This window comes from Emydura macquarii, unplaced genomic scaffold (genome assembly GCF_026122565.2).
Source record: "Emydura macquarii macquarii isolate MOO-44397 ecotype Brisbane River unplaced genomic scaffold, CSIRO-AGI_Emac_v2 contig_1363, whole genome shotgun sequence".
Taxonomy (NCBI): Eukaryota; Metazoa; Chordata; order Testudines; family Chelidae; genus Emydura; species Emydura macquarii.
The window spans coordinates 16,529,281-16,556,572 of NW_027131500.1; the positions used below are offsets into that span (position 1 = coordinate 16,529,281).

At 40.1% G+C, this 27,292-nt stretch overlaps 1 protein-coding gene across 8 annotated transcripts in view; it reads right to left on the bottom strand.

Annotated features, from left to right (window-relative positions):
• The window catches only part of RAPGEF2 (Rap guanine nucleotide exchange factor 2), a 291,653-nt gene that overhangs the window by 107,083 nt on the left and 157,278 nt on the right, over positions 1–27,292 (bottom strand). For 6 of the 8 annotated variants that reach the window (XM_067551809.1, XM_067551806.1, XM_067551807.1 and 3 more), the window contains exons 5-7: positions 8,160–8,235; positions 4,655–4,822; positions 1,843–1,860 (exon numbers count right to left, since the gene is read on the bottom strand). In XM_067551809.1, the coding sequence (XP_067407910.1) occupies positions 1,843–1,860; positions 4,655–4,822; positions 8,160–8,235 (262 nt within the window). The remainder of the gene's footprint in view (positions 1–1,842; positions 1,861–4,654; positions 4,823–8,159; positions 8,236–27,292) is intronic. The other 2 variants (XM_067551808.1, XM_067551805.1) reach the window with 1 other exon arrangement.

The following is a 27,292-nucleotide window of genomic DNA, read 5'->3' on the forward strand; positions in this document are numbered from 1 at the left end:
TTGTTGGAGTGTTTGAAAAAAATCTGAAGCACATACAAAGCACAAAAAATTTCAGCCCAAATGGCTAAAGTTTGGCAAAGTTATAAGCCATCAAAAATAGAGAAAAAATAGAAAAAAACAGAGAAAAAGGTTTGTTATGAAACCTTAACTACAGGCAACCAATTCTGACTATAATACATGCAAAGACACCAACATCCACATTTTAAGGTCAACCTTCAGCATTCCACTGGTTAATTAAGTATGCAAGGGTTAACATTAATCTATCTGAAGGCATTACTGGAAGAACCTTTCCTACATTGTTCTTAAAAAAAAAAATCATTGTTTAAAAAAAATAAACTGTCTAGAAAACTACATTCTTTTTTTTTTTTTTTTTTAAAGAGCTACACTCAAGATCAGAATCCTGATTTATTTCATATGATTATTCACATTCAAGTTTAACACTATTACGCAGGACTATTAAACTAACATATTGTATCAATGATGAAGTGTGCCCCTCACATTCTATTAAGAATTTAAACTATGAATTTCCCTACTATTACTATAGATTTAGGGCTCAATCCTTACCCTACCCAAGTCAGGGGGAGTTTTACCATTGATTTCAAGGAGATGAGGACTGAGCTCCTAGAAAGATGAAAACGTATCTTTATTGTTACAAGAAGATAGTATTTCAGCACAAACAGGCTATTTCACAACTAACAGCTTTGTAAGAAACAGCACTGAAGCCTTATTGATATTCTCAAAAGAACAAGAAACTTTCAAACAAATGAACTGAGCGCCAGCACAACAGTTTGTTAGTAATACAGCGCAGTGTTAGCTAAAAAATAGTCAAATTTCCTGCAATAAGGTCAGCAGGATAAAGCAAAGGAAAGAATATTTTGCTCAAAGTCAGGATCTCAAAGGAAAGAAACTTGCTCTTTTAATTTGTCAGCCAAGCTCTTTAAGTACCAAAGGGATTTCTTTATGTTTTATATCACTAACTCTGTGGCACAAAATACACCAAATAAATTCCTATAACACATCACATATGGTATATGCATAAATGTTTTTTTCATTTGCATGTTGATCAATGTAATTAAAAGTAAAATTTAAGATCATAAAAGATGTCACCTGTGTCTTCAAAGTAGGTCGATATTTAAGAGCTGATCTCAGACAGAAATCCTACAATCTTAGTTTTTGTACAAATGAGACTGGCTCCAGTCTAGAACTTTGCTTATTCACTCAAACATGGACTTCCTTGGCAGTGATTCTTCAACATGTTCATTTAAGTTCCTTCCCCATTTCAGTCAAGAGCAACTTGAGAGTGTAATAAAGTCTAATCTCACTGCCTCATGCTGAATCAAACAGCAGCAAAATGGCAAAAGCAAAACCTACAGATTTTCAGCAAACGAAATTTCCACAATATTTTCACTGCCTACTTTTGCATTTATCCAACTTGTTTCCGTGACCTTATAAAGTGCAAGTGCAGAACAGCTACAAATGGACTTCATTTTGAAACCAAGTCTTCTATACTGAAGAAATATGTAAGTGAATTCTGTTAAATATACTATGTATTCTTATTTCTGGGCTTTGTACATCATCCTCCAGTGATATCGCCTCAATCTTCAGTCATGAAGGCAAGGAAGAACGTAAATTAATCAGGTTAAGGAGACTGTGTACTGTCATCAAATCCCACATTTATTTTAAGCATTCTCACTAGAGAAGAAATATATAAAACATCAGTAAAGGAAACAGAGATAGGACACACATTTAGCCATAACACTGCATTAGTATTATGATACAATTAGTTACACTGCAAACTTACAAGTAAAATTGTTAGTGGACCATATGTATAAATTACAATACCTGAGGTTTAGTGCATTCCTGTGAGCCAAAATGAAATGAATGCCATATAGGAGGAAAGGAAAAGATTAACATTATCAGACATGCTATAGTACATACCACCATAAAGATATTATTACAATTATTTAATGTGTTCTTGTTCCTCTAAGTTGCCTGTATGTTTAAATGTTCTGTAAGCCATGCAACAATTGAACATAATGCATTTAGCTTTATTTACAGTATTGTCATGCAATTTCCTTTTAGAACTGTCTTTATAGAATTTCATCTACATTTTCACAATAACCAACTTCCAGAGATGGTATTTTGCATCTCATTTTTTACTATCATGAACACCAGCTTCCTAACTACACAATCAATTCAGCTTATGTGTAATAAAATATTGGTAATCTTTCAGCAAACATTTAAATCATGTGGTGACTAAGGAGCATGTATAAAATAAAATGCAAGAAGCTTGTTTATTCTAAAGCTATGCAGTTTATTTTCTGGAGGAAGTTATTTATTTTTATTACGAATCTTAATTTATTTAACACACAAATCAAAACAAACCCAAAATCAGGACTAATTTATATTATGTAAGACTAATCCAATATACTTGACCATTCTCCATTTGCATTCCATATGGGTTTTTTTTTTTAAGTGTTAATTTATTCATACCAACTTCTAAATTTTAGATAGCTAAAGGCCTGATCTGGAGAGTTGCTGACTCATGGGAACTGTGAATGTTCAGAACCCTCAGGATTTATGTTAAAATAAGGTGCTTTTAGTTGCTATCAGTTTCAGACAATACACTTCTGCACCATTTTAAAGACTTTTAGATTTTCAAACAAGCGAAGTGGTTTGGGAGGGCCAAAAGGCAGGAGAGCGAGGAAGAGATAACTCACACAGATGTGACTGGAAAATACATATTTTTAAGTACAGAGAATATAAATAATATAAATGTGATAAGAATGGAAACAATGAAGATTACCAAGCACTATAAAAATAAAGTCTTCAATTTTCATAATTCCAATTTGAATTTGCTGTGTTTAATATTTTCCCTAAAAAAGTACCTCAAGTAATTAAATAATTAGTTTAAATTATACTTCGATTTTAAAAAAAAAAACATTTGTCACTAATTATTTCAGGTTTTACAGTCTACCTGGCATTCTCATAATGTATTTCCCATTACTTGTAAAATCATTATGAACTTAAACAAAATGAAGATAATAGTCTTTTGCTCTTAGTATTAGATTTAAATCTACAAAAACCCATATGTATTCTTAAAAAGTAATTTATACAACAGGTGTGGCCCTCATATATAGCAAATGACATTGTCAAGTCTAGTGACCATTTTTCTCCAATAGCAGATTAACACCACACTAGAGTTGTTGATTAGATGTATTATTTTCTATCCCAATAAAATCCATCAAAAATTCCTTCCTGCACTTATAGCACTTACCGACCCAAACATGCATGCCATATAAAGGCAGTTTGTAATAAACCAGTAAAATCTCTCATCTTAAAACTCCAAAAGGGTTATATGAAGGAGCCAAATTAAATGACTCAATTAAGAAATTCATACTAAATTTGGAGAAAATCAAAATTGCTCAGAAAATTAAACCATTAAAAGAAGTCTGTTGGATAAACAAAATACATAAAGTGTTGATGCAAGACGTATTTATTCAACTCATGAGGAAAAACCTCTAACAGTGGATGTAATCAGACATCTACACATTTACAGTCATGCACATCGATTACAAAATAGGGAATTGGCAATACATAAAGGAATAAGGGTGGGTAGGGAGAAAATGAGGGGAAAATAGACTACTTTAGATCCAGACAGCATTTTTTAAATAATAAAGCCCTGATTCTTCAAACATGGGTGTGGTTGAATTACCTTACACTCAATGTGACCATTCACAAGCAAAGTTTTTTTATGAGAGTACTAGTATGCTTTTGCAGGTTCAGGGCTGTAAAAAACAACCAAGTACTGGATTTAAAAGTCACTTACTTTTCTGAGTATTTTGTACGCTGTTGACGTTAACACCAAAACTAATTATACTGGTCCTAGACCCTTCCTCAACAAAAAAATAACCCAACAGATTATTTTGTAAAACATATTTAAATTATTTTCTCATATTTTATGGAGGAAGCCTATAACTTTCAATCTGTAAAATTATACAAAAACTATTTCGCAGAACACTGACAATGCTTTGTCTGATAAAGGATAGATTGCAGTAGTTAACTCTGGACCAAAAATATAAATGTTCAGACTAAAACTTAAGATCTCGTACTAGTCAGCAATAGAAGTTAGTTTAATATTCCGAGGTCTAGGTCTTGCATAGAGAAATGACAGGCCAAAATGATGGATTATTTCTACCACACTGCAATACAGATCTTTTCAGAAAACAACTGCTATACATAAAAATGAATGTTTTACTGATTAGCCACGGAACACTGTACACCAAAATATTTCTATTATTTTTTCAATTATTAAAAGGAAATTTGAATCACACGTATTTGTTGACTGATTTGTTATCAAAGTTCCCAAAAAATTACTGGAATAGCAAACAAAGGTATGTGCTATCCTCTTGCCAGCATTGTTTAACAACAATGAATGTGCAACAAACTAAGTAGTCAACTCTCAAAGTGAGCTATGATGCAAAATCACATGGATGCACGTGCACATTTTTGGCCAAATTGAGAGATACCCTAAGGAGAAACTCCCACACAGAATTGCACCTGCTTAGGCCAGCAGTTAATTAAGTCTTTCAGGTAATTATTTTTGTAAACTGTTTTCCTCGTCTTGTTCTTAAAACAAATGTAGGTAACTTACCGTATGATAACCTCTAGGTAAAGGTGGCTTTCCCACAGGATAAGGATCCACAGTATCAATAATGGTTTGTCTTTCTCCTTTCTGGTTGATTTTCCTAAATCTCCTTCGGGATTGTCTATGGGAAGCTTGACGCTGGAAATACTCTTCATTTTCATCCATATAATCCACCTATAATAAAACAAAGGCAATGAAGGGCATTTCCCTACAAATGAAAGTTACTGCATATTCTGCAATAAAAGAGAAGCCTATCTTTTCCTCTGCCCTGAGCCATGTGGAAGCATTTATCTTAGACAATCCTTAAGTATAAGTGCCACTGCTACTGAACAAGCCCACTTGAGTTTGAGATTTAGTTTATGAAAGGGCACTTCAAATGCCACTTCAGAAAATGTGGTTGGTTATGAATTTCCTGAATTTTCAGCAATGAAAAGAATGAAGTCAGTCCCCAAAAATCAAATGTCCGCAGGGATGAGAAAGAACAAATAGTACTATGAAAAGAGTTATTGAGTAGACACTTCCACATTATATCACTGCCTTACTCTATTTTTTAAAAGTTAACATCCTTTTCCTCAATTTGTATTCTTACACACAGTGATGTATTTGTCCGATGCAATACACTGACAAATGAAGTTCTCCTGCGGGAAGGAATTTGTAGCTTTCCTACAGATTTCAATGGGTCACCCTTGGGACATTCCACTCCCATCCTGCCGTTCTTCAGTAAGTAACACTGTTCTTATTACTTTTTAAAAATATTTTGAGAACTTTAAAGAGGAATTTTCACATCAGAGAAAATTGAAAAAGATTGACTTTATATAAAAAGCAATTTACATTGTAATAATAGCAAAGGAAAAGAACCCAGAACATTTCTAGCAGATGAGTGTCTGAATAAGGAATTTCCTGCTCATATCCTCTCACTGTTCTGGAGACTGCAGCAAAGTCACAGCCCTGTTACTACATGATAAAATATTGCTATGAAAATTAGGTTACAATTCAGAATTCTGACTTTCATGCAAGATCAAAAAGTTGTAGTAATTTGGCTTCTCGTATAGCTCTCCCCTGTGCCCATCTTACTACTAAAAACACCATTATGTCATGCTAGAATTACACCACATCTACAAGGAAGCAGACGGTAAGCAAAGAAAATTATCCAGTATTGTCCTTATGTGTGGATTAAATCCATTCGTATTCCTTAGTCTGTATCCCAAGGCCAAAGAAGATTATTTCCCAGGAGAAACAAGACGTAAGAGTGGTTAACACTACATTATGACAAGCCACCACCATGCAGATGATTTTTCCTTTGTCAAGTTTCTTTTCACCATCCATACAAAGGAAACACCATTACATTTTGCTGACATGACAAGAAGTTTTAATAAGAACTAATCCTACCCTACCCAGGAGTAGGAAGTACAATTATGCTAAATATTACTATTAAGAGTACCTCTACACCGCAATTAGACACCCATGACTGGCCCATGCCAATGACTTAGGCTCACTAGGCTCAGACTAAGGGCCCTCCTACCTCGCAGAGTCCTAGAGCCCAGTCCCCAGCCCAAGCCCGAATCTCTACAACATAATTAAAACATCCCCTTAACCCAAGCCTGAGTCAGCAGGCATGAGCCAGCCACAGGTTTTTAACTGCAGTGTAGACATACCCATAGACACTTATGGTATGCAACAAATGTGATGACCTGGTAGGTGCGCCACATGTCCTCTGAATCTTGAGTTCTTTCCACTCAAAGTGCAGTCAGTCCTTTGAAAGGCTGGGCCAAAGCATACTCTAATGGTTTACCTCAGAGACTCTAAAACTCTTCTTATTCATAACCTACTTTGGATGGATTGCCAACACCCACCACAGGCCCCTCATCCCATGTCTCAGCACAGCTGCAGCTTTCTTCCTGTCCCTTTTCCCTATCACCCCGTTAGGTCCCTTTTCTTATTTTCTGTCCTCTCCCTCCCACTTCATGTCCCTCCTTTTCCTCCCACCCATCAAAAATCTGTGTATCCAGTCATCCATTGGCTGAAGATGAGTTTCATAGCAGCAGGAGTTGGAGATAGCAAGCTGCTTCCAGAACCTACAAAGTATTATAGGAGCAGGGAGACAAAGTGAGTGGATTCACAACTTGGAAGGAGCTGCCAGCCACTTTTCCCACAGCAGCAGAGCTATGGGGTGTGGTTTTTGGGTTTTTTTGGCCGGAGGGGGCGAGACACTGCATTTCTCACTTGTACTTCCCTCTATGCTGTAAAGTCATTACACCAGAATGCATCAGAGTTTTATTAGCAGGATGGGGAAAGAGGACAGAGGAGGAGAAAGATGACAACCAGTATCTGAGGTGACAGATTGACAAGGCAAACTGCTATTACACAGCCAACGTTTAGAGTGAAAGTAGCAAAGAATTTTAAAAACTTGTGAAGATTAATGGATATAAATTTTAAATGAGTTAAAAAGTTACACTTTGCATGAAAGCTACTCAGATACTTCTAGAAGTCAGGACATTTGGATCTGCATCACTGCTGATTTTTAACAGCAGGTTAGACAATCGCCTGTCAGGGATGGTCTAGATAATATTTAGTCCTGCCTTTACTGCAGGGACTAGACTAGAAGACCTCTTGAGGTTCCTTCCAGTCCTATGATATTCTGCAGCTATGAATAACTCGTGTCTTCTACAACACTGCCTAATTCAGTAATCCTGAATTCTAAAACAGCTCCAGTAAATAGAGATGGCATTATTTTCAGCAATTGAATATGATGTTCCCTGCATTTGGACAAAAGGGTATATGGCTGCATGGTGATTATGCCTGTGTTATGGTCTGAATACCACGTCCTCCAGAAAGAAGGCAAAAGCATTTAATCTCTCCTGTCGTGGCACTAGATCTGGCTGGATGATGTGCCCTATGACACTGCTGAATTTGAGAACCCTTTGGGAAAAAATGCTGTTCTATGCTGGACCACAGCATAAATGACAAATATGCCTTTATAATGGTAATGTTGACAAAATTTTAACTATAATGGTAATATCCCTAAACTACATTCTCAAGCCTTACATGTCTGGAATAAAACAATTTAATCATCAACTGTTAATCATTCTTAAACTCAGTTTATCAATTTTAAGCAAAGATGTTTAATAATCATGTTATAAATACACGAGGATAATCATAGTTGCCACCTCTACTTCAAACTGTTCCACTGATTGCCTATCTTTACAGTCATACTTAAACAAGGTTTGCATTAATCTTTATTAAAAAGTTTATTTCATTCATTTAGTTAAATGGCATTTCCAACTTCTGTGCTATGTATTATGATTTCAAATTAGGGCATTAATTTTTTTTTAAAATTACACACTAAATTAAGTACTACCTTAAACTGGAGTATAATATAGACAATTCAAAGGAATTTCAAATGTTAGTGAACACTGAAGTGTTTTTGTCTATGCTTAATGACAATTTGAAAATTTAATTTAATATGAAAAAATATTGTTTGAAAGAAACTGAATAGCAATATTCTTCTTACCACAATCATTTCAGATGGTTCTAAAACAATGCATTCACAGCCACGCCTGAAGCTTCCTGCAGAACGCTTGCCAAAACTGAGGAAGAAAAACACAATCAGAACAAAATCAAAACTGTAATACAATTCAGGAAAGCATTTAAAAACTCTCCTCAGATATGTAAAATTATATGAAAAATATACACGTGCCAAGAGAAAAATTTTCATGCAGATTTTCTCCCTTCAATTAACTGATAAAAAGAATGCCAATACCAATATACTTTTGATTTGTAGAATTTAGTAAGATGTGTTTGTACAGCACCTAATGCAATGAGGGCTCTCAGGTGCTATGATAACTACAGTAATAGTAATTATTGTAACTGTTAAACAGTTACATTGAGACATATGCAAATAACCTATTAAGCTCTCTGTATGGCTTATTTTGAAATTTATTACACACTATAATATGCAGTCAACAACCAACTCTGAAATGGATAACTGTTCTATGGGTATTACGGTATGTACTGCTTAAACCAGTAGTCCCCAAACTTTTTACGTTGTGCCCTCCCTTTCCCCCGTCTATGCCTTCCCTCTCCCTGCGGGAGCAGGGCTGGGACTGGGTCCAGGTCCAGAAGCAGAACTGTGTCCAGGCTGCAGCTGGGCCCGGAGGCAGAGGCTGGGGTCAGGAGCAGAGCTAGGGGCTGAGGCTGCGGCAGAGCTGGGGTCAGAGCGGCACTCCATCCTCACCCTCTATGGGGTCTGGCCCAGGCCCACCACACACCCCTAGGGAGGCCTGCCCCACAGTTTGGGGACCTCCGCCTTAAATTATATGTATATAAAAAGCTGCCTGCATCATTCATGCACAAAAATTACACTAACATCAAAGGCTTTTCAACACCTATATCTCCTTTATAGTTAAATATAATGTGCTACATTTTAAGAATCTTCTTATAGCTGAATGGATGGGTTAGAAAGTTATTCAGCTCTTTACCACATATCCTGCCTTAAAATAATGTCTTTTATTTTCCATTGCTTTCTACAGGATAAAACAGAGTATGACTGTAATGAGAAACAGTTTAAATACTTGCCCATTTAAAGGAATGGGAGCATATAGATTAAACCTCAAAATCAAACCTACAAGACTTTAAAGCTGAAAGTGGTGTCCAAAGTGTCACCATAGACTTACACATTGTTAAATATATATAAAGTTTTCTCAAATACACTGAAATATGAAAATAACTGCAAATGGTTATACTTCTGATAGCAATAATATATTCTGCTAGAATTACAAATGTAATATAAAAAGATAATACATGGTATTCAGTGTAACACAAGACAATGTAAATGTAAAATCCTAGGCCTCACACTGTTAGGATGGAAAGCTGGCTTGAACTAACTGGAGACTGCTGGCTGGAGATTGCCTTTGTATAGGGGAATTCCTGGATAGCTTAAAGATGTTATATATAGCCAACTTGAAGCCACCCCAATAGGAGATATTCGGAGATAGGAGGGGGAGTGATTGGAGCACCCTCAGGTCCTGAAACCCTAAACCAGTGCAAGAGCTGCTGGGAGCCTTTACAAGCTGGTGTAACACAGATCCAGTCTGTGCCAAAAGCAGAATTGCCCTTTACCCTTTCTGCTGCCTGACACCAGGTTTAAGGGTTGGGATATGGAAAGATCAGGACATCTACTCCACCTCCTACATTCCTGTACTGGACACAGACTGTTGAGACTCTAGGATCTGGTCCTTGATATTCAAATCAAATATTCTGCTGATGACATCCAACTTCCTTGAACTAAAAGTAATCCAGCCACAAAGTTTTCCAGCTATATTGAATCCTTTTGCAGAACTTGCACTTCGACATCATGTTTGGTAGTGGTCTCATGTTAAAAATGCATAGTATATATAGTAACTACACAATTAACTATCCAAACTGACAAATATACTGTAAGTGACTAAATACTACAATGATGAGTGTCAAAGAAATACTTATAAAACAGTTATCACTGAGGACAAATTTTTTTTTAGGGGGAGGGGTCTGCAATGTTAATGCGCTGCCCAAAGAAATAAAGATGGCTTTTTTCAAAAGCTTGAAAAAAATTGTACTTCTCTCAAACCAATTTTACCCAACAAACCTCAACATTTTCAATAAATATTCACCTATGTCAAAAGAGCATAAAAATTTGAGTGGAAAAATAGGGGTTAAAGACTTTTGGGGGAAAAAATGTCAAAATTGAGTTTAATGTCCCACGCTTAAAAACAGTATCACTAATGTAACTCCAGGCTGAGAATGCAACTATCTATCTATTAACACTATGGTGCTGCTATGCATCATTTACTGTTTTATTTAAAAATCCAAAAGCATGTGTATGCCAAAGAACTGCTTTCTTGAATTTTCTCAATTTCATAATGAGGCCAACTAGGAACTTAGTATGTTATTCTTAATGGTATTTCTAGGGAATCTACTACTACCCTCCTACCCTGCAGGGTGATTAGTAAAGAATGAAAAATTTCACTTGCTGCCCAAACGGTGATTCATGCACAATAGCTTTTCAATAGCATGCAAAGAAGGCAGTCAAATACTGAAAAGCAATACCAGCTGTGCTCCTGCACCATGACAATGTACATATTTAATGGTACATGAGATTTTTACAATAGGCTAAGATTTTCCACAATACTGAGCCTTTCTAAAAGATTCAATAATAAAAAAAATCTAAAAATCTGCTCAATGAGATGCACGCAATTCCGGAAGCAAAGATAAGCATTCTTCTATTACCTAATACTAAAAGAATGTGTGCTGCCTTACTCACCATATTCTTGAATTTTATTCAAAATTGTAGCTACCTTTAAAAATAGAAGGGAAAATTAAACCACTACTTACTTCATTAGTTCTTTGAAAAGTGACTTTAGAAACCAGACTATTTGAGTTTAGTCATCATCCACATCAATAACTAGGGACCTACCAATTTCATGGCCCTGAAAAATGTGTCATGGACCGTGAAATTGGCCATTCCCAGTGAAATCTGATATCCCCTGTGCTGCTGGGAGTGCCCCAACCCGGCTAGGACTAGCAGCTAGTCCCCAGCTGGGGCGCTCCCAGAAGCACGTGGGACATCAGAAGCCTCCTCCGGCTGCAGGAACCACCGAGGCTGGGCAGCAGCCGTGATGGGTCCTGCAGCAGGAAGAGGTACCAGAGGTGGGTCCAATCACCCCCGTGTTGCTGGGAGTGCCTCAACTGGGGGCCCCTAGATGCTACTCCCGGCCAAACTAGGGCGCTCCTAGCAGCACAACAGAGATCAGACTCACCTCCCAGCTCTGAAGGTAGCACAGAAGTAAGGGTGGCAATCCTGCCTCCCCCCACAACAGGTTTGTGATTCCCCTCCAGTAACACCATTTTTGGTCGGGACCCCCCCGTACAAGACAGTGAAATTTTAGATGAAAACATCTGAAATCATGAAATTGACTAATTTTCAAATCCTGTGGCCACAAAATTGTCTATTATGGACTGTGAATTTTGTAGAGCCCTACCAATAACCAAAACAGCTACATAAAAAAATCTCAGGAAAAAAAATTCACCTAATAAACTGACTGTAAACAAGACAGACATTGTGATGATGAGAATGCAACTTTGTATCCAAACTGAAAAAACAATCAAGGTAAGATTGTGTTTCCCTATTATACTCCAAAAATAATGTTATTTCTAACACAGTACAGTTTTTATTCCCAGTCAGAAATCTGTTCCTGTCTCTAGGTTTTTTTAATATAACCTTGAAGTAACATTTTTTAACAAAGCTGAAAGTGAATCAAATATTTTCCTTTCTATTCCACTCTTCCCTTCCTCTTCTGAAGTGGGATTTTTTTGGGGGGAGGGTGGGGAGGAGGGGCTGTCTCTTATGGAGAGGAGCTTTCAGTTTTCAACCATTGAATTTGGCTTGGTATCACCCTCTTACGTAATTTTCAAATTTTAGGAATGCAAACACAGGAAGATGACACATTCCAAAACTCATTGCTTCCTTACTACATGCCTGAATCACCAGGGCTTTAACTCACAGCGCAAGGGAGCAAACAAACAGTTAATGCATTAAGGCAGAAAGCATCTACTGAATCATACTTGTGAAAAAGTTCCCAATTTCTAAAAGGCACAATATCTTACTAACGATATCCCATCCTATTAGGAACTGACCATCAGCATGTTTGCCAAAGTTTCACTGTCGTACTTGCACTGTCATTAATATGTATACAGTTAAAAACACAATCACACAGCAACATCAGCAGTTCTGTATAACTCACATTCCTATATGCAAGAGAGAACATCTGTGAGAATAGACCACCTTAATATCTTAATATACCACTACAATATATTTCATCCAAAGACCTCAAAGTACTACTTAAGCGGAAACACGCTTCACAGTCTCCATGAAATACTGTATGCAAGAGATGGGTAAAAAGCAGCAAAAGGAGATTAAGTGACTTGACTATACCACTGATTTGCTGTGACACTGACAAGAATAGAACTCAGATCTCCTCACTTCCATCCCCTGAACCAGTGGTCTCCAACAAGGGGTGGTGCACAGAAAAGTGATTGGTGGAAGACAGATGTATTGCACAGTGGAAAATTAATCGCAACCGAAGAAATTGGAAAAGACCTAAACATGCTTGACTTAACAGTGAATATGACTTTAAAAATTCAGCCTAAGAGATAGCTATTCACTACAGATTATCAAGCAATAGAGGCACCTCAGATTCATCTGGGCGTTCCAATGAGTTGACTAGAATACTTAAAGTATAAAGCCTTGTGTAAAACGCTATGAAAAAACCCTCCATGAGAGACCATAATCACCTGGCAGGTCTAATTTTGACAGAATACAGGTATCCAGCAGATTAGATCCTTTACCAGAAGGTCTATCACTAGATACCTGTCTTCTGCAGTCCTTTGGTTTGTTTGGCTAGCTGGAGAAAATTATGAGGTAAAGAGCCTTTAGATCTTAGTTCTTACAGACTAGAGAATCAACATGAATTTACTCTCTCCTTCCTCCCAACATGGAATGATAACACTGCTGGTAGATGGAGTTTTCATCCTCTGATGTTGCTAGGGCACCAGAAACCCAAACAGCATTCTTTTGTTTAAAACTGAAACACAGATTTTTCAATTCCTGCTTCAGAGACCTTTGCATGCTACTACTTTGCATTTGGTTATACTGTATCATTCACGCATATGTGACAACACATAACATGGACTGAAGCGATTAAAACTAAAAAGACATCTCTTCCTACCCATGACCCACTTACAACAAATTTTCATTCCTAAAATAACTTATTTTCCAGTATGCTCAATATAAAACAGAGCTGAGACTCATAGCCTAAGGAAAGCAAGTCTAAGGCAGTTTTTACATTCTCCCAACCCTGGACTGCCCCAGAGACTGAAGAAATTCCCATCGTAACTAATATGGGGGCCTGTCTAAGTTACAGTAACCATATGGTAGCCCCACCTAAAATCCCTAGGCACTGCAGGCTACATGCCTCACAGAGGGGCTTGCGGATGCTTGGGGGGGGGGGGGGGGGGGGGGGGGGGGGGGGGGGAGAAGCCTTACAGCTGTCTTCCTCTAGGCTTGTGCTGGAGGAACTCCTCCTTCCAGCCCCTTTATACCACTCAAACATTTTAACCAGTGTCAGGAGGCTAGACTGAGGGTGAGAATTTCACCCCAGGTATTTAAGAATTTGTAACAGTTTTAGAAACCACAAAAGGCTCCTATCAGCAAAACTTCGCATTAGCTATAGGTACCTACTCTACAATCAAGTACCAGATCTATATACTGATATGTAAAGTGGATGTTCTTAATGAAAAAAATTAATATTGCAAGAATCATTTTAATTGCTCTCTAAACAAACAAGTTTTGGCCATGCTATTCCAAAGCCAATTTAACACCATTCCAGATTAGTCAATGAAAAAAAAAAAAAAAGCTTGGTTCCTACAACACTTCAGCATTCAACCCTTTTCATTACCTCTAAATATACTCAGTTCTAGTGGAAAACTTGTATACTTCACTAAGCTTACTATCAAAAAAGATGTTTCAAGCTGCTGAATTAGTTCTATAACTCAATTTCTGTTTTCAAGAGTCCTAAAATTTAGTTCACTCAAAAGGTATTACTGTTCTGTACTAACTGCTCCACTACTACCCTGTAGCAGGTGAATTTTGTCCTCTAAGTAATCACTCAAATACATGTATTTTGAGTATGAAGTACAATCATTTACACTGAAATGTTCAGTAATTACAGAATATCACACACACAAGTGCTTGATATGAGTTAAGCTAAGTTTTACACACAAACTTTTTCTAAATAAATCTTTAGGAAACATTATGGAACTTCAGTCAAACCTCCAAATGACAAATTTCTTATTAGAACAATAAATGTTTAATGCAGGTAAATCAAATATTAGCTGTTGAAATCTTCCAACCAAACACCTCTACATTCCTTTTTCACATCAGTCTGACTCCCCATTAGAATGTTATTTCTCAGCACTGGAATGTAAACGTATTCATCACAAGCAACACAGACTTGAGAAAAGCTCCACTGCCTAGAAATACTAAGAACATTATACTAACATTATTCCAATACATAACCCTACTTTTTATAAGGTGTAACTCCCCAAATAGTTCCAGAAAGTCAACTTTTACTATATTGATAACTACAGAAAGATGATCACCAAACACAGGGTTTTTTCCCCCCAACAGATTTGTTTCTAATTTTTTCTGAAATCATAGTGCATTTGTGAACTTTAAAAGTGCCATTGGGATGAAAGATATGTAACAATGAATGGTTCATACATAAGAACAAACAGCAACACAATATCAGCAGGTGCATAAACAGCACTCTAGAATATCTGTAGAGAGTTTAAAAACAATGTAAAACACACCTTATTACGCCTGTAGTACATAAGGTGAGAAGACACTAACTTTGAAAAGATGCAGTGAAGTCAAATACGCGTCTTTTTAACTGATTTTTTGTATAGTCATTCCAGATAATTTAGTAAACATCTACAAAAAAAACTAAATATTGTTCTAAAATATCTGAAATTAAATGTAATATAAATAAATATTTGTAATTGTTCCAATGCACTTTAAACCAGACTTCTACGTAATTTGACGTAGAAAAGCTGAATTACTATTCCCTGAAGCCCTAAAACTGGATTTAAAAGAAGTCTGTTTGAAAATTAGTGCTGTGAATCTAATTATTTTTAACAGTTGCTGATCAAAACAGGCAATCTAGCATACATACTTCTAAGAGATGTGTATAACTAAAACACAATACTGGAGATTAAGATAACTAACTTCTCCCGCTCATTTCCCCCCCTCCGCCCCCACCCCACATTACATTTTTATTATTATTATTATTATTATTATTATTATTATTATTGTGCATTTGGAAGACTCTAAGGAAAGGCTATGTATAAATCTAGTTAGTATCTTCCTTGCTTAGCTTTCTAAGGCCATTAGCATATTCATAATAAAAATAAGACAAAAAAAGATTGAAGTATTGTTTGAGTATTAAAGTCGAATACTTCATGCTCACTACTTAATATCCAAAAGAGCTAGATAATTATCTACAACCCATTTTTCCTGCTTATATGGCTCCTTACAGCCCTTATTACACTGCAGTAGCAGACAACTTTTGAGTCTCTCAGTAAAACATTAACAAGAATATTTACAGATATCCCTTGTTTATGACTTTTAGAAGTTCAAGTTGTCTACCCTGCACTGGTCTTCATTAGCTTTCAAGAAGCAGCCACGTTGCTGCTATTGCTATCCACACAATCCCATTCTCTTCAGTATTTCCCATTTTCCCTGTGTTTTTCTACTTCTGAACCTTAATTCATGTGTCAGTGCTGCACGCACAGAGGAACAAACAGCCTTCTTTTGATGGTTAATTTCCTGCTTGGATGATCCACCTCTTCTGCCTGCAGATACGTGCTGCATGTGTCATACAGGCAGTGCTTCCATATACCAACTTCATGACCTCAGACACTGCCTGACAACTGCTTTTTACCAATTTCTATTAATTTATTCATTATTCTCTGATAATACAGTACGACATACAGGGATTTGGAGTGTCTGATCTTACAAAGCCCAAGGTCAAATCCTAGCATATGATAAACAACTAATTTATTCTGCCATGCTAACCAGAGACCACTAGAGCATTTAGACGTAAATTCCAAAATAATGCATCCCGATTTCAGACATGTTAACTTCCACTACAACCTTAAATTTTTAGAGCAGCAATTTAAGTGACCTCTGAAAGAAAGCAGGGATTCTGTTTCTGACTTGCAACTCAGGTGCTATTTGTGGATGAAATGGATTCAGTGCAGCGTCTCCTTTCCCCACTGTTTTGTTTGACTGATGCCATGTCTTCACTGCTAAAAAAAAAGGTACCTTCTTAACCTAGGGATGACATGCACACCTTTTTATTCTATTAACCTATCCTGGTTTTCACTGCTAAAAAAAGATGTGTTTTTAACATGGGGGTAACTAAAGCACATAAGCTATTCAGAGTTAAAAAACACAGTGAAGACCAGGCACTTCAGTTTTACCCACAAGGTATGCCCAAGCAAGACCAACCCCCGGTGCAGGTGTAGGACAGACCTCGATGAGTTTACCTCACTGTAAATCTAAAGTACCTGGTCTTCAAGGTGTTTTTACCTTGGGATAGCACATGCACATTAGTTACCCTCCCAGGTTAAAAAACACACCTTTTTTAGCAATGAAGACCAGGCCTGAAAGAAGAGCACTCTTTTCCACTTTGGATAGGTCTAAATTAGAATAAAAGGTGTGGTTTTTAAAAACATGTTAACCAACACATTTTAACTAACAATTAAAAACCTTACTGTAGGCAGGAGAAATTGTGTTTTAATGCATTAGCTAGCTGAGGTGAACCTGAGTCTTCCCCAGAAGAAGAAAAAACAAGGTTACTTACCAGTAACTGATGGTCTTCGAGATGTGTTACTCAAGTCCATTCCACTATAAGTGAGTGGATGCCTCAATGCACGGTTCCCAGAATTTTTTTCCCCTTAGCAGATTCCGTAGAGCCGGCTACAGCACCCCTGGAGTCCCGTGCGCATGCCACAGTATATGAAGCGCCACCAGCCCTACGCCCCCTCAGTCTCTTCTTTCTGCCAACTCCGGCAGCAGGGACGGGGGGTGGGTTGGGGAATGGACATGAGCAAAACATCTTGAAGGACATCAGTTACTGCTCATGTCCATTCAACTATTGGTGACTAACAAGCAATACCTTTGGAGGTGGGTCAGAGTTACCAATGAACTGCCCTCAGCACCGCTCTGCCAAATCCCGCGTCCTCTCTCGCCTGCTGGACGATGGCGTAGTGGGACGTGAAGGTATGCACCGACGACCAGGTGGCAGCTTTGCAGATGTCCTGCAGGGGCACCCTCTCCAGGAAGGCTGCAGATGAGGAGTGAACTCTGGTTGAGTGTGCTGTGATGATTCCCGGAAGTGGCACCTTCACCTGCTCGTAGCAGAACTTGATGCATGATGTAATCCACGAGGAGATGCGCTGGATGGAGACAGATGAGCCTTTCATCCAGTGGGCCACTACAACAAAAAGCTGCATCGATTTCCGGAACCGCTTTGTGTGCTCGATGTAGAAGGCCAGGGCTCATCTAATGTCCATCAAATGCCATATCCTCTCCTCCTGCGAATCGTGAGGTTTGGGGAAAAATACAGGGAGAAAAATATCCTGATTACAATGAAGTTGGGAAACCACCTTGGTAGGAAGACACCATGGACTGCACCAGGGACTTCACTCTTGCCATTGACTTTACATGGCAGGCACTGTCATATTTTTCCATACCAGCTATGGACTGGTCACAGAGCTTGTTTATACACACCAAATTATTAGATCCTTTAATGCCTTGCCAGGTATGGCCGAGACTCAGTTAAAGAAGGTCTTTTACATAGAGTACCACCTAATGACTGAACAGTATAATACAGTTTAACATTTAATTACATCTCCTCCTTGAAGGTTGGCGCTGATGTGGACTCCCCATCCTACGTCCGAGGCATCGGAAATTAGGGTGACCGATGGGGAACGGAACACCCCTCATCACTGCCCTAGGAGTCTGCCACCAGTTTAGTAAGGCTAAGACGGGCGGGGGAACTGTGACCATCCGGTCCAATGGGTATGTGCTTGGAACATATGCCTGAAGCGGTCTGAGCCTCAGGCGAGCTAGTCTCATCGCATACGTGCAGGCCGCCATGTGGCCTAACAGCTGTAGGCAGTGCCTGGCTGTTGTCATGGGGCATCTGTGCAGCTGGTAGATGATAGAGACCATCACCTCGAAACGTGGCTGAGGCAGGAAGGCTCTGGCTTGGGAAGCGTCCAGGATAGCCCCAATTAATTCTATTCGTTGCACTGGGGTTAGTGTTGACTGCTATTCGTTTATGAGTGGTCCCAGCCTGCTGCATGTGAGCAAGTGAGGGTCACACTTTCCTGTACTTGGGACCTGGACCTGCCCCTGATCAGCCAATCGTCCAGGTAAGGAAAAACTTGCACACCCTTTCGTCTCAGGTGGGCAGCCACTACCGCCATGCACTTGGTAAACTCCCTTGGAGCTGAATATAGGCCAAAGGGCAGAGCTGTAAACTGGTAGTGGGAGCCAACCACCGTGAAACAGAGAAAACGCCTGTGGCTGGGGAGGATAGACACATCAAAGTAGCATCCTTGAGATCAAGGGCAGCATACCAGTCTCCTGGATCCAAGGAAGGAATTATGGAGGCTAGGGAGACCATGTGAAACCTGAGTCATTTGACATATTTGTTTAGACAACACAGGTATAATATGGGTCTCAGATCCCCCTTTGCCTTGGGGATGAGGAAAAACCTTGAACAGAACCCCTTCCTCCTTCTGCCTTGAGGGACCATTTCCACTGCTCCAAGGTTGAGGAGGGTGTCCACCTCCTGTAAGAGGAGTTGCTCGTGAGAGGGGTCCCGGAAGAGGGACGACGGGGGAGGGTTGTTGGGGGGGGTAGATGTAAACTATAGGGCATAGCCCCCTGAGACTATCCCAAGGACCCAACAGTCCGAAGTGATGTTTGCCCATTCAGGATAAAAGGGCCTTAACCCGTTTATGAAGGGGCAGGGTGGATCCAGGAGAACACTCTGGGTGCCACCCTCGGGCGCACCATCAAAATTGCCTCCTCCGGTTGCCCGACCTCCTGGGGGGGGCCCCTGCTGGGGAGTAAGGATGAGCTAGGGGGCTGATTCCTTCTTCTAAATCCCCTATTCCTACCGGGCTGAAAAGGCCTGGGCAGAGGCCTTGGCTGCTGTTGCGGCTGGGGCCATGACTGATGCCTGGAAAACTGGGGCGTGTAAAGGCCCAGGGAGCATAGCGTGGCCCTGGAGTCCTTCATACCGTGCAACTTCGCAACGGTCTGGTTGGAGAATAGGGCCGACCCATCAAAGGGGAGATCCTGCATAGACTGTTGCACCTCCTGAAACAGGCCCGAGGATTGCAGCCATGAGCACCTTCTCATACAGATGGCGGAGGCTATGGCCCTGCTCCCCAAGTCAGCAGCATCACAGGATACCTGGAGTGCTGCCCTAGCTACTGTGGTTCCTTCCTCCACGATAGTGCTAGTCTGCAGCCTGGTCCTGGGGCACAGCCTCAGCAAACCGCCTGAGGGAGTCGCACAGGTTGAAATTATAACTGCCCAGGAGTGCCTCATGGTTGGCAAGCCTGGACTGCAGGCTTGCCAAGGAATAAACTTTTCTCCCAAACAAGTCCAGCTTCTTATTATCTTTGTTCTTGGGAGTGGACCGTGGCTGACCTTGCCTGTCTCACTGGTTAGCCACATCGACCACCAGGACGAGGTGAGTGAACAAATACGCAAACCCTTCGGCCGGGACATTTTTTTTCTTCTCTGCCACCCTTGACACGGGCGACCGAAGAAGGGGTTTGCCACAGGGCCTTTACAATCTTAAGGACCCTTTCGTGGGCTGGAAGGGCCACTCTCATGGGGCAGTCGCCGCCAGTACATTAAAGAGGCTAACTCCTTCGCCTCCAGCCTCAAGTTGGAGGCCACCGTCTAGAGCAGCTCCTGGTGCACCCTGAAATCCTCCAGTGTCGCCGAGTGGTCCTGGGAGACTGCCTCATCCGGTGAGGAGGAAGAGAACTGCCAAGGCGTGTCCTGCGGGTGCACCCCCCCATGGTGAAGATTTGCACCTGTTGAGGGTTCCTCCATGGGGTCCGACTCCTTGTCCGAGGAGTGGTGTCTATGGGCCTTTCCTGTGCCAGAGACACGGATTGCACCCCTGATCACATAAGGGATTGGGGCCCCGGCCCCATCTGGATACCCCAAGGGGCACAATAAGGCCATTGTTGCGGCCATTGACTCTGGGGCCAAACCAGGGCTGACTGTGCCACAGGCTGTGACACTTTGTGGGGGCGTCAGCTCTCCCAACGACTTCCCCCCCCAAGAGACCCCAAGCCACTGGACTGGTGGTGCCATGTCCGTCTTCGGTCCCAGGCACCCTTCCGTGCCAGGGACCATCCTCTCGATGCCTCCGTCACTGCGAGCGGTGCTGACGAACGGAGGTGCGCTCCGAGGAGCTAGAGGTACCGGAGCATCATCTCAGTACTGATGATTTCTGGTGTCGCTTGCCTTGCGGCTCTGCAGACACCTTCGGTGCCGAAGATCGGCGCCGCTCCAAACTCCTCGGTGCCACGCCAGACTTTGCCCGCACAGAACCCGGTCCATGACGTTGAACCCTGTTGCCAAACTCCTCGGTGGCGAGGATCTGGAACGGGAGCTGTCCGAGCGCCGCCTGGCAGACCTTGACCGGTGCTGCCTCCTGGCATGCACTGCCTCTGGTGCCGGGGATCAACGTCGGCGCCGAGAGGGAGACTCCACGTCCTGTGCAGGTCAGCTCAACAACGCTGATCTGGAGCGACTGCTAGGGAAGCAGCTCTGCTCTATTTCTGGAGGCCATCCGGCAGGAGATCTTCCTCCCAGTACTGGGGATCTCCACAGCCCTTCAAGGGGACCGAACATAGGTTTCCCTCATGACACTGGCCTCTTCTCCCTCGGCAGAGTGGGGTTGGAGGTGGTGTAGGCAAGGCCAACAAGGCTCTTGCTGCCTGAAAAGCCTCCGGTGTCGATGGCATCAGCAGGGGCACTCTCTCACTCCCAGGAGTCGGGGGAGGCTTCCTGACTAGAGGATGCAGGCACCGGAGAAGACTCAACGGGCTGGGACCAGTGCATCTCCGTACTCAACCCTGCCCGTACCAATGGCACAGGGGAGTGTCCACACTATGCACCCTGCTTCTTCCTCTTTGGTGCCGGCGATGTTGTGCGGTGCTGAGTTGAGGCCGGTGCCAGTGGTGCACTCTGCACAGAAGTCAAACTCGGTGCCGAGGTGGAGTGGGCCGGCTCGAACACCAGGCGGAGTGCTGCCTCCATCAACAGGGTTTTCAACCGAATTTCCCGGTCCTTCTGAATTCTCGGTTTAAAAGTCCTGCAGATCTTACACTTTTCTGTGTGCTTCCCCCAAGCACTTATGACTCATGATGGTCGCTGAGTGGGAAGGCCTTCCCGCGGGAGGCACATGGCTTGAATTCCGGAGACCAGGGCATAGGCAGGCCGCTCGAAGTCCCCACAGGGACTTGCCTTATCTCTAACTACTCTAAACAACACTTAACTAACTAAAATTAACCTAGAATAACAAACAAGTTCAAACAAGGGGAATAGTACTTGCTGAGAGCAAGGTTAGTTCCAGCAACCGTCACGGGCAGAAAGAAGGAACTGAGGGGGCGTAGGACCAGCAGTGCCTCATACACCGCAGCATGTGCGCAGGGCTCCAGGGGGCGCCGGAGCCGGCCCTATGGAATCTGCTAAGGAGAAAAAAGTTCCAGGAACCGTGCACGGAAGCGTGCACTCACCGATAGTGGAATGGACGTGAGCAAGCACTCGAAGAAGAACTGCAGTTTAGCAGGGAGATAGCACTCACCAAGGAGCACCTGAGTGTTCTGTGGATCAGGATTTTGTATTGTTAGTTTATGCCCTTTATAAAAAACAATCACATTTCATACATGCACAATAAATCTAGCAGTGAGAGCATTAGACTTGTTACTGAACAGCTAAGGAAGGTGGCACTGGGCATGCATATGGCCAATTGAGCTGCATATTGGGGAGGAAAAAAGCAAAAGTATACATTCAGAGATTATAAAGCCAGAAGGGATCATTATGATCATCTAGTCAGACATTCTGCATAACACTGGCCATAGAACTTCCCCAAAGTAATTCCTGTTTTAACTAGAGCATATCTTTTAGAAAAGCATTTAAGCATGCAGTGAGTAATGCAGGACTCCTAACAGAGGAAAGAAACAAACCCCATGTAAATCAGCACCAAACCGGACATCAGTTCTAAAGCTACATCCCTGGAATCTGAAGCTCTTTAGTGTAGAAGACTGAATTTCTTCAGTGACAGCTTAATTTGAATTAAAAATTGAGGTTTCTAATGAATGAAATGCAAAAACAGATAGTAATAATAGTACAGTAACTAAGTTGTTTTTATATTAAATTTAAATTTTAAAATGCCACATTTTCAGCATTTGATATGCCACAGATTTGTGGACTGACAACACATAGCTGCATTGTAGAAATTGTTGAGGGGAGGGGCGGAGAATTTTAGCAATGGGGCATGGGACATTTGGGGCCTTGAGCACCTGAAGAGGGATGTAAGGTAATTTAGGATTACAGGATAAAATAGGGGTTCATGCTAAATTTAAGTTTTCATCTTCAAAGTTCAGTTAATACTCCACTAAGATGGAAAGGGCAGTTCACATCTCCCACAGCTATTATTTCAGGCCCTACAGACTCAGGAGGACAACACTGCATCTGTTTACACATTCCTATAACCTTCAAAATATGATTGAATTGCCATATCAGATCAGACCAGTGGCCCATCTAGTCCAATAGATTATCTCTGATAGTGGCCAGCATTTTTCAAAGGAAAGTCTTAGAAAAACCAAAGTGGACAATTTGAAATAACCAGATTAGGGATTCTTCATAATCCATGTCCTTTAGGGTATATCCATCCAGGCTAGTTTGGATCCAGCTAGCATGAGAAACAACAGCAGTGAAAACAGCACAGAAGGGGCATCAGCATATATATAGCACAAGCCCAGTATGGACCCTGGATAAGTATTCTGCTAATTAGCCCATGCTGTACTGTCTTCACTGTTACTGTTACTTGCACTAGCTGGATTCAAAGTTGCACTGCTTTGCTGTGTAGACATACTCAGACTGAATTATGCCTTGAAACATATGAATTTATTCTCTCTCTTATAAAGTCTTATCTAATGAAAGTGCCTATTTTTATCCAAATACATGTTTGATCCCTTTTTGAATCCCACTAAGTTTTTGGCCTTAATATATTGTGGAAATGAGTTCCCTAGGTTAATTCTACATTGTGTTTTAAAAATGTATTTTCTTGTGTGTCAGTTTTATACAAGCTGCCTTTCATTTTCATTCATCATTGAATTTCCTTTTGGTTTTGTAATTACAATAGTTCTTAAACTGAAAAGTTGTAAAACACTGAAATCTACAGATGAAGTGCTATTTAAATCTATGTATTGTTTTTCCAGATCTACTGCAGATGATGGTCATCTGTCTACAGACTTCAAGCGCAGCTGGTGACCTTGAAAACTATTCAAGCTGCAGTGTCACAAAACAGGGTTCTTTTTATGGCTGTTTCAAGTACTCTAATAAGGAAACTTATTTTATGGCAATCAGTGAATTTTTAAAAACTGCATTATTTATCTTTGCAAACATCTGGAAAGTAGTAGTTAAAGCAACAACCAAATTCCCAACTTGATCCAGTAACTGAAGACTGCAGCTGAGAGTACAGCATAGTTGAAGTCAGCTACTCTCATCAATAAGGTTGAGAAAGAAAGCCCTTAAGGTGCACTAAATAATTTAAGTTTTATAAAAAGGGGGAAATTTCACACTACAGCAAACATGGAAAACATTTACAGAAAAAAATAATTTGACTAGAAATTTCCCTGTGCTCCTTTTATTACTGGAGATATTTCTATTTTGATAATGGCATTGATTCAAACAACCCAGCTTCTTTCTGGCCTGATCTTGCAGAGAAGTCAAGTACTTATTTCATGACGTTAGTGTTACCATGGAAATTACTGTGACATCACACAATAAGCATTATGAACTTACTGAAGGATGAATAGTAGTAGGAAAATATTACCTGAGAAGTAAGACCTTATCTGAGAACACAGACTAATTAATAGACATTAATTATTTTTTCTCCCATTGTGATATGCATTTGAAAATATGCTGTATGAAAATCTTTTAATTCAAAGTTGCATTTTCAACCATTTTAAAAATTCTTTCCTCAACCTACAAGTCAGAATTCAGAAGACAGAAATAAAAATTGATCAAATGTTTTTCAAAACAGAGACTGAATAAGATTAAAAGTGACCACTCAGCCAAGATTTTGCTAGTAAAACAGAATTAGGATATCCCATATCAACAGCAACAGTGCACAGGCTGAACACATTAGTGACAACTGTAATTCATCTACATTAAAGATCATACATATTAAAGTCACAAATCTCAAATAGCCCCACTGCCTTTGCATTTTACCCAGACTCTGTAGATCTCCATATTTCTATTCTATATTTGGATATACATGCACTCAAATAAGTCCAACTGCACATTGAAATAAATGTTTTATATTCAATTAACATAGGAGTAGTAAGAAGTCTGAGAGACTAGCTTACACTTGATACAATTGCTGGATCCTTTCTGAAGGAAAAAAACAGAGGGGTTGAGCGGTACTGGCTGTCCTACTTTGCCTCCTATCTACTGCAGCATTTTGTAATGGGAGGTGCTAGATCCTCAAACTCCCCTCCTCCCCCCATTCCTACCAACTGTAAGGAAATATAAGCTCCTAAATTCCAGCTTATTTGTTGGTCTGAAAAGCTTTTCTGTTCTGCAGCTAGGCTGACTCTTGCCACTCGCTACTAAAATAAAGACCACTTATGGAACTCTGTCTTAGATGTCATAGCTGGGAGCCACTGTTTACCTCCCGTAATATGGGAGAAGACCCCCCAAATAACCAAGCCTCCCTTTTTCAAGTTACAGCCATGATGGTCTACTCCAAGTGAGAGCTGTAGGTACAGTAACCCATTAATCAATCAGTTTTCTTCTCTCTATTCACCTTTATTTGGCACTTTTCCCCCCTACCATCAGTTGGATTGTGTGTGTTGATGTTCCTCAGGCCCTTATTGCAGCCATTTTCCCCTCACTTCCACCTCCTCCTCCTATGTATTTCAGTTATTCAGTACTATGTCTGCGCTTCTACAACAACTAATCTCTGCCCCAAGGAGATTACAGTCAATTTCACAGACAATGAAGTTTAGACAATATACCAGAGGACTAGCTAAAGGTTAGTCTCAAAACAGTGACAATGATCCTTTTTAAAAACATCTCTTTATTGGATTATTGTTACTTCTCTTCCCAGGAACCACTTGTTTCTCAAAAAAAAAAGAAAGTGAAATGGAGCAGAATTTCAACTGGCAAAAAAGTAGTCTTGTTCCAAGCATAAGAGGCAGTTTCTAACTTACTGTTAGATATTCCACTTCCTTTTATTTTTAAAGCAAAATGGGGAGGTTGGTGGGGTTTTGTTTTCAGGATCCTTCTGGTCTTTCCCTTTCCACCCCAAAAGCCCGACATGATGATTAATCTGCCTCATGATGAGGCAGTCAACTCCTTGCTAGTCGATGTTGCATCTCCAGCCAGGAGTCAATAATAGGTTGTGACATGTTCACACCACTGCAGAAGTGTGTGTTTTCTGTAACTTACCATGACCTTATTATACACTGCAGTTGGACCAATGGCACAGCTCTCCCATTCCCTCATTTAGTCAGTATCTTCCCTCTCTGTGTGTGGATTTCCCCTTCTACCTATATTTTTCTTCTGTATATGCTCTTTTCCGAAAGGCCTGTCCACATGCTATTTTTACACAGAACTCACTGTGTTGTTCCTTTTGGGCAAATGCTAACTAGTAGCTTGTCAGTTGCAGTCCAACTCTGATCTTACAAGGGTCCCTAGGAAAGTACAATATGCAGAATAAGCAGTATAGTTGAAGGTCTCCCTTCAGCACTGAGCAAGTAATCTTTCAATGCTCGTTGTTGCAAGTAAACTTTAATTTTTGCAATTCTAAACTAAATTTAAAATCCTTATATTTAAATCTAACCTATACGTCAACCAACTTTTGGTAACTCATTTTATTGCCTAGCTATTCTCCCTGTTGCATAAAAAAAGAAAAGTTCATTTTACAGAAAGGAAATGATCATAATGGAGGTAATATCTACATCTAGCAACAGTGTCCAGTACAAACTACTGTATGCTTAGGTATGAAAAACTGCCCCCAGTATAACAAGCTTTTACTTTAACTTTTAAATGATTAAACCTGGTATAAACCACTATAATAATTCTCCTTTTATTATACTCGTACTTTAAAAAAAAGAAAAAAAAAATCTATCCAACATTGCCATTTCGCTAAATTGTACATATTTAAGTATCTTAATATCATTTCACGAAACATTTTTTACATTCAGATCTAGCACAGATATGCTGTATTTTACAAAAGCAACAATGGAAAAAATTGTGACTTGGTGAGATTAAAGAGTTACTCACATAATCTATGAAGTGCCTGAACAAAATGAAAGTGAATGACCTGGACAGAGACTATCATAATATTTCTGAAACGGATATTGGAGGTTATTCATAATCATTTTGGTCACCTTAAACAATATTTCCTTTGCAAAAATAATTTTAGGTCCCCACTGCCGACACAATGATTCCAGATAACTACACTAGCAAAGATAAGAGATCCATTCACTGTTTCAAATGTTTTTACTGAAAATATAGATAATGTAGATGAAGAGGCTAACTTTTAAAGTAGAATAAATCCAAAGCTTTTGTGGCCCAAACGCCTACAAATTTGGTTTATGCTTATGACCAAAACTATTGAACAACAAAGTCAGCCAACTAAAATATTTGTTTAGTTTGGTTGTTGCTTCATCGAAAGTTCCAATTTCTGTTTGATTCATTAGGCCCAAAAA